Source organism: Echinops telfairi, unplaced genomic scaffold, assembly GCF_000313985.2.
Source record: "Echinops telfairi isolate 266 unplaced genomic scaffold, ASM31398v2 ScPeMD7_5868;HRSCAF=6743_0, whole genome shotgun sequence".
NCBI classification, from domain to species: domain Eukaryota; kingdom Metazoa; phylum Chordata; class Mammalia; order Afrosoricida; family Tenrecidae; genus Echinops; species Echinops telfairi.
Genome location: NW_022109767.1, coordinates 18,825,687 through 18,836,649, shown reverse-complemented (window position 1 = coordinate 18,836,649; position 10,963 = coordinate 18,825,687). Strand labels below are relative to the sequence as shown.

The 10,963-nt window shown below is 39.1% G+C and overlaps 1 protein-coding gene across 8 annotated transcripts in view; it reads left to right on the top strand.

Moving 5' to 3' along the window:
* The first annotated feature begins 1,754 nt into the window (after positions 1 to 1,754).
* The window catches only part of GRIA2 (glutamate ionotropic receptor AMPA type subunit 2), a 164,821-nt gene continuing 155,612 nt past the window's right edge, over positions 1,755 to 10,963 (top strand). For all 8 annotated transcript variants that reach the window (XM_045295740.1, XM_045295741.1, XM_045295742.1 and 5 more), the window contains exons 1-2: positions 1,755 to 2,198; positions 2,699 to 2,839. In XM_045295740.1, the coding sequence (XP_045151675.1) occupies positions 2,111 to 2,198; positions 2,699 to 2,839 (229 nt within the window). In that variant the 5' untranslated portion in view covers positions 1,755 to 2,110. The remainder of the gene's footprint in view (positions 2,199 to 2,698; positions 2,840 to 10,963) is intronic.

Sequence of the window (10,963 nt, the reverse complement as noted above, 5' to 3'; positions counted from 1 at the left end):
AAAAATCTTTTTATTGGGGGCTCATACAACTCTTATCACAATCAATACATACATACCTCAATTGTGTAAAGCACATTTGCACATTTGTTGCCCTCATCATTCTCAAAATATTTGCTCTCCAAACTCTTAGTGATAGCATTAGGAGACAGTGCTTTATCTGTGGTATGTGAATACAGATTACAGTGATTCTCACTGTCTAAATTTAGGAATCTATATTTACAAACAAAAATGAGATACTATCACTGGAAATCACATAATTAGAGGATTTGAGAGTCAGAGAAGACACCATTCATATCCTGCTCGTTTTGGGAATGTAGAATTTGAGGCCTAACGTGGTTTGGGGACAAGTAGAGATGATGTAAGTATTGAGAAGCATGATATTCATGAGACAATTGCACAAGAAGGCAATATGGTAGGCATTCTGGAAAATGAGCAAACCTTTGTTGCTGTGGACTTCAATCTCTTGCCTCTTCGAATGAGCCACTTGTACTCAGTCTGCTTTTCTTTATTTGTTTAAGCCACAAAAGCCATAAAACATGGTGAGGAATTTCTGAGACAATTGGGGGGAATTGTCAGAACATGTTCCCAGGTATGAGCTTGAAAACTGGTGGGGAAATCCAATCTTCAATCTACATCCCTTCCCACCAAGTTTTCATACCTAATTTCATCTTGATTTCCCTGTGATCTCAAGCTGCTATTTTGGGCATATTGAGTAGCTTGCATTTTGTGGGCAGTCATTTTTCAAAATTTACAAGCCAAATGGGATGTGGGTAGCGGGTTTCTAACTAATCCTCTGGGAAAGATCATGCAGGTCTGTGGCCTTTCTAGACCCGTTCCTTCTAATCTACTCCTTCAGCTAGCCTTTCGGAAACCGTCTCAGGCTTTCAATCCATACAAAGAAAGGGTTTCTCGGGAGACAGATTTACATGTCACTACAAGGAAAGGAGTCTGCCTTGCAGGCTGTGAGAGAGGCTGGCAGGAATCCTGCCTCTGCAAGTCCGCATGACAGTCTTCATGGGATTCACTCTAAAGATGCGAATCTGTGCAAAGTATTTCCAAGAGTCAACCATTGCCTCCTATCTAGCTGTAACCTCTAAAAATAGAGTGTTACATTTCCCCCCCGATCATGGCTATATCCTATGGAGCTAAAATTCACAATTCTGTAATACTTCTTCAATTGATGTTTTGTTAGTTGGTTTGCCTTTTGACTGAGTCAGAGGGCGTGGATGTGGCGTGCCTCTAGGTGAGGAAAATCAGAGTGACTTGTAACTTAGTACAGTAGAGCCTTAGGTGCGAACACTCGACGCAGAACAATTAGCAGCAATTCGGCTTCTCTTGCACAGAAACCTGCAATCAGCTTTGCTGCATTTGGTTCAGGGTCAGAGCTTCTCCATCCAGCAGAGGCAGCCAGCCATACAAAGGTTTCGCCATGGTAGGAGCCAGGCGCTGTCCTCGGTGCTGAAAGACTCAAGGGCTCCTTAGGGGCTCCCGAGAGCTGCAGCTTCGGAGCCCAAGGATCTCCTTCGCAGGCAGCTTCCGACTGGTCCTGAGGCTCGCGCTCCCCGCCGCTGGAGGGGTGCGGAGAGGCGGACACCGGCCCGGGGAGGGTTGAGTGCTCGCTCTCGCCGCCTTCCTGGAGTCGCGCACGCGCACCGAGAACTGCCCGTCCCTCTCTATGACTTGCCTTCCTGTGTGTGTGTGTGTGTGTGGTGTGTCCCTGTGTGTGTGTGTATGTGTGCGCGCGCGGGCACGGAGGCGCGCGCGCGTGTGTGTGAGAGAGAGGAGAGGAGGAGAGCGCGATCGAGAGTGAGTGTGTGAGAGTGCATGCGAAGGTGCTGAACATCCGGAGTCACTGGGACCACAGCAGCCACGCGGCTGACAACTGCATCCAGCCAGTCCTCCGGACTCCAGCGGCCGCAGCCACTAGCAGGACCTGGGAAATAAGGCTTATTCTGCCTCTGCCCAAGGCTTTTATAAGCAGCTTGGTGCTAAATTGTTTCCTCAAAATGCAGAGGATCTAATTTGCTGAGGAAAACAGCCAAAGAAGGAAGAGGAGGAGAAGAAAAAAAGAAAAAGGGGGTATTTTGTGGATGCTCTACTTTTCTTGGAAATGCAAAAGATTATGCATATTTCTGTCCTCCTTTCTCCTGTTTTTTGGGGACTGATTTTTGGTGTCTCTTCAAACAGCATACAGATAGGTAGGTACAGTTTGTGCTATGATTTTTGAATTGTGCATAATTTGGTGATAATCTTTGTTCACAGTGGACAAATTAATTCATGTCATGTAGACTTATGTCATACCTTGACTGCATTCCAGATTTAAACTGCCTAGAATAAGCATGCCTTGGGCTTTGATTTTGTTTTTTAGGATGAAGCCAAGGGAAAAACCTATGCCTTTCATGCACACAGGCAAAGGTCTTCTCGTGTCTGACTCCTAGATTTGAGCCGTTCTGATTTACTATTTTCGCGAGGTCTGAATGCAAAGATTCTGATGACAAGGAAAGACCAATATCCCTGCCCACCTAGCTGGCCCCTCAGATTCTCACCACCTTCATCCATTTGACTAACATGTGAACGACGGACCCTGTGCCCGTGTTCGATGTTTATTCGGTTTATTGAAGGAGAGACTAGGCATCGGGCACTTCTCTCGCTCTTGGTCCCTGACACTGTTCTTTTGCTTGGTGTTTGTTCTTTGCAGGGGGGCTCTTTCCAAGGGGCGCAGATCAGGAATACAGTGCATTTCGGGTAGGGATGGTTCAGTTTTCCACTTCGGAGTTCCGGCTGACACCTCACATCGACAATTTGGAGGTAGCAAACAGCTTCGCAGTCACCAATGCTTGTAAGTAATGAATATTCATGCTTTTCCAGTGCCGCACGAGGAAAGCCTGCGAGGGGGAGTGCGGGGTGGTGTGGACGTGCGCGTGCGTGCGCGTGTCAGTGTATGGGTGGCAGTGACTGCACACGCGCGTGCATGTGATGGAGAAGGGGAGAGGAAGCGGGGGGCTGCAGTCTCTGGGACCCCAGCTGGCTTGGCAGGGGTGGTGAAGAGGCGGCGCGGGACAGGGGTGGGAGCTGGGGGAGGCTTCCTTGGTCATTGCTAATGCTTCCAGAGAAGCCCTGCCCACCTCCTCCCCTCACCCCCTGCGCGCCCATTGGCACCCTGCCTGGCAGAACACGCTATTTCCCAGGGCTGGCTGCCTTGCTGTTGGACAGGTCCCCCGGGGACCCACCGCCTCCCGCCCTGGCAGCTGCAGCCCCAGTTAGGGGCTATTCCTGCAGTTCTCCCCCCGCAACGCGACAAGTTATTAAGACGGCCCTGAAGTTGGCATAGGGCTGTTACATAACGCCCACCCAAGAGCGACAGCGAGTCGGGAGGCTGACGCAGGTCCGGGCCCGGCTGGGGGGTGGGGGTAGGGCTGGGGGCGTGCGCTGTCAATTTCATGCTCGTCCACCGAGCATCTGCATCTCAAATCCAAGGGGAAGATGCGACCGGCTGGTGGGCCAGACCCCCTTTGTTCTCAGGGAGCAGGACCCCCAGCATTCCCAGCAATAAGGACAAGATCCGATCCAAATGCACTGGGATCCAGCCGAGTTTGACAATCCCAAGTCTCTGATCAGCCATTTTAATCTTTGCAGTTCTCCATGTTAGCCCGGTCGCCCCGGGCTTCAAGTGCTCTAGGATCCGGGAGGGAGCGCCATCCAGGTTTCTGAAAAAGTAACAAGGCCAGGCTTGCAAGATGGGCCTTGGCCCAGGGCCCCCTCCGCTGCGCCGGCGTGGGTAGTGCAGCCACAGCTCTTGGGCTGCCCCTTCTGCCCTCTTGCCAGCAGCTGCCATCCTTTCCTGCCGCCTGGCTGGGTGATTCTATCTGCTGCGAGGTTCTCAGCTTGAATTTCATAGTTATCCTTCTGGGAGGGGGGTTCGAAGATGGCTCACCCAACCGCCTGGCTACAGTGCAAAGAAGCTAGCTGGCAATCACCGCAGGAAATGCCCAACCGCGGTGTTCTCACATTACACAAAGTGGTTGCCCTCCCACTTATCCATATTAAGCCCTAATATATGCGATGGTTTAGCTTGATTGTAATAGTCTGGATCATCGCCAACTCATTTTGAAACTAGAGTCACTCGAATGAAGGGAGAACGGAAACACTTTTCTCGGAACACTTTTCTCTAAGTCTAGCAATTAATTGTGGAGAGTAGATAGAAGAAATCGTTGGGGCTGTAGTCTTCAAATGATACTATCAAGAGAGAAAATGAGAAAGAAGAAGAGAGGAGGGGATAGGGGAGCAGACGAGAGGAAAGGAGAAGAAGGGGAGAGAAAGAGTCTAAAATTACTTTGGAAAATTGTAATTACACACACACACACACACACACAAAGCAACACGTGTAGTTTATTTTCTGAAGGTTCTCATGTTTGATTAAGTTACCTCCTTGATTTAGACAATTTGCTTGATATCAAGTAGTTTTCTTTTTCCCCCCCTTGAATACGAAGTTTGATAATCTACTGTGGTAAATTTCACTGTTTATAATTGTACATTCGAACGAACATGCTTTGAAAGTCAGAGGATCTTAAGGAAAGACACCTTTACGTCAACATGAACTAGGAAGATTTAAAAAGTGAAGTGAAGACATTTGCAAGTTTTACTTTGGTTTGAAAAATGGTCAGTGCTTGAAAAGATCGTCCATTGGTGAAAGGAGAGGAGCTTACAGAGGAATAATGTCCTCTTAAAAAAAAACACGACAAACGGTACTTTCTATTAACACCTCTTCAATGTTGGGCCTTGAAATGTTGAAGATTATCGTGAGTTTTCTTAGCCTCTTAGTCACAACATGTGTGGCTAGATTAATTTCTTATCATATGTGTGGTAGAATAAGATATTCAGAGGAAATATGCTATATATATACATATATACACACACACACACATATATATATATATATTTGACATGTGTGTGTTGTGAAGTTGTTACTCGGTGCCATCAAGTCAGTTCTGATGCATATTGAATATTCATGTATATATATGAATTTTTACTGAAGGAACATATCTATATATACATAGGTTTGATTTGAAAACAGAGTAAAACTACCAATCAGTTTATCAGTAGTTCTGAGACATTAGGATCATCAAATATTCTTGTTGCATAGATTTCATAAGCTTATTCTTTTGTTTGCTTTTGTCCCTCAGAAAATTAATTTGAAATTAAAATATGTGTGTCTTCAGACTCCAGAATTATTCCTTAATGGATTACTATGTGAAGATGCTAACAGAAATTCTTCTGAAGCACTGAAAGTGTTTTAAAATTGTGGCTATTGAGATTCGGAATAATGGCATTTTGAATGTCCCATGTTATACGTAGTCTTGTAAATGGCTGAAGGGAACTGGTGAGAGGCACATTGTTACAGAAGAAATGCTCATTAGCTAGACTCTTCTGGGGTTGACATTGACACATTAACTGGGCCCATCATTTAACTTTGGTGCCTCAGTTGCTTCATTGTGGTAGGCATTTTCCAATTTAGAGTTTATATACATAAAGTGGGACATTTATAGTCTTATTGATTTTGTTATGTATTGCTAAGAATAATAGAACATACAAAATTATTTTCTCTCCAGAGAGAAAGATATTCTAGAATATCACCCACAAAGGCAAGCGTATATGGACATCTTTAATGGAAAAATAAGAAAATTGGTCATTTAAAATTTAAATTATACTCAAGGTTTTATGCCAACATTTTAATCTATTTATTTATGTTTACCTTTTCATCTAACAGTCTGTAATGCTTTCCTATAGGAAGTGGAAGCAGAAGGATAAAATATTTTGTTAGATAAGGCCAAAACAGTTGTCTCCCACATTTCCTATAAATTGAGGTGATTTTGCTCTTTAATTCCATTATTAAAATGATACGTATCACCAACTTACACATATAGTGTAGCTTGTTCTTCCACCTAGTGAATCTATAAAAATCCTATTGGGCTAAGTTTGTGTATCAAGAACATGGAGTTTTACAGCTCAATTTTTTTTCAAAAGAGAAATTTACTAATTTAATCGCATTTATCAGATGGAAGAATTATTCGGAATTGCCAAGTTTGATTTTGCTTTAAGGATCCACTGAGACCAGTGAATAGTTTAAGATTATGCAAACAAAATGCAGCCATTATATTCTGAACTGTAAGCATCACTCAGAACTCCCACATCCTTCTCTTTCACATTCACAATGGGATAAAGGAAGGACCTATTTGTTCCCACTTGTTTCCATGGGTACCTGGGAATTCTAATTCCTTTCTCTCTCTCCTTCCCCTCCCGTTCAGTCCCTCTTTTCCTTCCTCCTCTCCGTTCCTCTTCAGAGGGAGATCTAAAATACACACATTTTTTCTTTCTTTCTGTCAGGAAGGTTATTAAAAGGAATAAGGCTTCATCATGAGAAACTACAAAGCATAAACCTAGAAACAAATTGAAACTAAAATCTGATATGTTCAGCATTTGAAGAAATTTACTAATTCATACATTCACTCAATAAGTATTTCTACAGTACCGTCTTAGTGTCAGAGAATAAATGACTGGTATTAATTTTTTTTATAACCCTTCCCGTCTGTTCTTTCAAATACCTCCCATGCCTGGTAGCACTGACACCTTCAACGCACAGTGTCTAGAGTTGTGTCTAAGCACTTCCATGTGCGATGTGATGCTCTTCTAGTTTTTGTTTGTTTGTTTATTTTAATAATCAAGTCATTTATAAAGTAACTTACAAAGTCCCTATTGTTGCTAAAATAAATTATAAATTGGCACATGTGCATATACTGCATATTTGCATTGTAAGAAAAAAGCAAATTTTAGGGAAAACAGAGTGTTTTTTCTTATTTAAAATGTACTAATAATACTTAACACTAATTTTGATATTAAAATATGTTTAAAACAAAATTGTCTGATAGGGTTATACGCAGTGATTTCACAAGGTTTGGGGATTTAAATGTTAAAAATTTAATTATTCTTCAAAGTCTTTTATTTTTATTTCTTTTGAAGAATGATTTTGAGAAATAGTACCTTATTATTTTAAATAATTTAATAGCATGGTATTTCAAGTTCATAATACAAAATAAACAAGAAAAATATTGAATTAAAAGACATGGTTAATAAAACATCTATTTTCCTCTAAACCAGCAGATGGAGATGTTGGAGAAAATATTGTCTCATAAAACTGTTGCGCACACTGAATACCTTTTGAAATACTGTAAACAACTTTATTTAGAAAAGCTGAAAAACAGAGATGACATTATTTAAAAATAATTTTAATGTCATGTTTGAATAAAAATGATTTCCAAATTTTAAAAACATCTTGGATTTTCGATACCCTATTTTAAAATACTTTTGTAAACTTGGTTTGTAAAGAGATTCAGGCATAGCATAGATTGTAAATGTTCTTGGGAAAGAGAGTGCTTAAAACTAAATTTTCTCAGCTTTTAAAGCTTAATTCCATTTTTGAGATGTATTTCATATTATTGAATTTTATTCATGAATATTAAGATTATGTTTCTGTGCTCATCAGATTAGTTGACATTTGCTATCCCTATTGCACTATTTAGATTGTAAGTATATAACATATACACATGCATCTAGGTTATTGCTGTAGATTTTAAGTAGTTAGAGATTGCTAGTAAATTTTTAATTAATTATTGAAACCTAGAGTGATTGACCTTAGCATGCAAAAAACTGCTAAAGCACAAAGCAACTTGGACGCTAGAAAGCAATGATAAGGGTTCGTGGTGTGAAGAAACGCAGGAGCATATTTATTGAACACAATGCCTTATGACCTAGTATTATAAATATCATTGCATTGAACTGAAGATTTCAAAGAAACAAGATGTGTTTTATATGAGAGAATGTCATTAAGCTTTTGTGATTAAACTCTAAAATTTAACTTATCTCCAGAACATTTCAGGAAAACGATCGACTATACTAAATAGGATCATAGGATCGAAGAATAGCATTCGTTGACATGCATTTATTTGGGGATATAAAAATCAAGCATGGATATGAAAATACTATATGAAACTATAAGAGCTTGATATTATTAAAAAATTAGCCCTAAGACGTTTCCACACAAGGCTTTGAAGCTTCTGTCTGTTCGTTAGAGTGTTTCAGTGTGTGTGTGTGTGTGTGTGTGTGTGGTGTTTCTGTGTGTGTGTGTGTGTGTGTGTGTGTGTGTTTCCCCACCTCTATCTCTTCTTCCTTTTCCTTCATTTTTGCAGTCAGTGGAAGGACTTAATTTGCAGAGCAAATCTTTTACAGGAAACAACTATATCAGGACAGATAACTTTTATTATGTTTTTTTATGAACAGTGAGTACATTAAACTAAAAACTAAAATTTTATATTTGATTCAATTTTTTATTTTGAATAGTAATAAACATTGGGCACATTATTTCCCTTATATACAAATATTATATTTATATAGTATATATTTAAACATTACATATAAATATTATATATTTGAAAATGATGTGTATACCACTTAGCAAATCAGAAACTGATCTCCCGAATAAAATTTTTAAAAATCATATATTTATATAATAGGCCTAATATATAAACATTATATTTATATAATAAATCTATCAATAAATTGCATGCACAAATATTATATTTACATATAAATATTAAATATATTTATCTAATGTGTTTAACATATAAATATTATGATAGAATATGTTAACATGTATATTTGAATATTATATTTAAATAGTATACATTTATTAAATACTACATATTTCCCTTCTCCTTTCTTAACCATAGTTTACCAAAGATTCCCTCAACCCCCTTGCCATCTATGCCACTTACCCATAGTGCAGCTGCTAGTGAAGTGCTTCACCTTTCTATCGCAGAACAGCTACGTCTACCCGGCAGTTTCACCAGGGTGCATTCAAGATTCCCTGACAAAGCTCAGTCAAGTTTCCTGAAACTATTTTTCTGAAGACCTGATGACCTAGATGTCAAATCAGTTAAACTCATATATCTGTGCCTTTTAAATACCATAGAAAATTGTACTGAATTCAAATGGTACTGAATTTAAGTTTCAACTCAAAGTTAACATTTCTAAATAGTGATTTAAAAAATTTTAAAAATCAAAAAATCTCTTCAAAGCAAGTGCAACTAATTTGAAAAACTAGAAAACCAGGGAAAAATCAATGTGATTCATTTAACGGTTTTACTTAAGGGTTAAAACAATGAGGGTTGGCTGTTCAAACCCACTATCTGGTCCCCAGGAAGCAAGAGGAGGCTGTCTGCTGGCATAAAGACTTAAAGCACTGAGAATCCAATACTGGGTTGCTCTGAGTCAATCCACTGGATGACACTTGGTTTTTGTCTTAACAACTCTGAAATATTAGTTTCCAATATGATTCCATTTAAAGCATCTTTTAGACAGAATAATATTTTTATACAATGGAATGTCTCTACATTTAAAAGATCAAAATATGTTAATTTTGTATTCTCTCTAAGTTTAATTCCCAGGATATGAGGATTATTTAGCTATTAAACACACGTGTTTTTATAGATTTTTTTATCCATGCATCATATTTTGTAAAGTTAAAAATTCTTCCTATTTTATTCATTTGGATTTTTAAGTGAGTAATTTTCTTTTTATCCATCTCAAGTCTTAAAAATAGAGATGTGTAATATTTTTACTAGAGAGATTATTTTAAAATTATTACCTTTAAATCTACATTGATAGGTGTCAAAATCATTTGCTGAACACATGAGTCAATCAGGGCACAGTATAGTACTGATGAAACACACAAAATCCCTCTGGTTCTTTGAGGCTTCCTCACCCCCCCTCCCCTATTATGTCCCCAGTCCTGCCTTTCCGACTGGAGTATGTACACGGGTACAGATAAGAACTCAGGACATGGAATTCAGGTCAGATAAAGCCTTAGGGAATAGAAATGGGAGTAGTGATTACAGGAGGAAGAGGGAAATGATTACCATGATCCACACTAAACACCACCACCACCACCACCTCCCTCCCCCAGGGGGATGAGCAACAGAAACCATGGAAGAAGAGAGACAGCGGTGGGTGTACGCTATGAAAATAATAATAATTTAAAAATTATCAAGGGGTCACGAGGGGAGGAAAAAAAGATGAGCTGATACCAAGGGCTCAAATAGAAAGTAAATGTTTAGAAAATAATGATGGCAACATATGTATGAATATGCTTGATGCATATGGATTATTAAAAGAGCTGTAAGATACCCCAATAAATTATCTTGAAATAAAATTAAGGAGAATTTACAAATGCTAATTTTAGGATGATGTATAATTTATGCCACAAGTGATTGGAATATTAAATATCTTTATACAGAATCTGGCAGTTATTAGTTGCCTGCAGCTCCCATTTCATGTGGAGTTTTTCCTCACAAAGTGCCTGTACATAGTCCTGTGTCACAAAATTGATGCTACAATCATTTCATGATTGGGTTTCATGTACCAACTATTCTTAGTTAATTATTTTACTGGCATTTTTTTTTAGAAAAAATTATTGCATTTAAAAAAAAGTGAGAAAACAAATTATCAGCAGACTCGTAGTGGACCATTCTATTCTGTGCACTGATTTGTATAATTTATTTTGCCTTGATGATTTCCTTTCTCCCTTTTCTGATGTCTTCAGTTTATTTGGGGGATTAGCTTTATGATTTTTTACCTTTTTCTTTCATCCTGTTGATGATTTGCTTGAGCAAAATTATACTCTTTTATGTTATTATTTATCATACATAACTACATGAAGCTTCAGGTACGTTTAAAATGAGGGTCTTGACATTTCTGGACATCTTGAAATGAATAGAACAGATAGAATGAAGAGATCGAAATGTATTTTTATGGAACCTAGTTGGGTAGTGGTTACAAACTGGGCTGATAACGTTAAGGTCAGCAGTTAAGGTTATCTGCTGTCTTATCTTGAGGTTATCTTAAGTTAAGG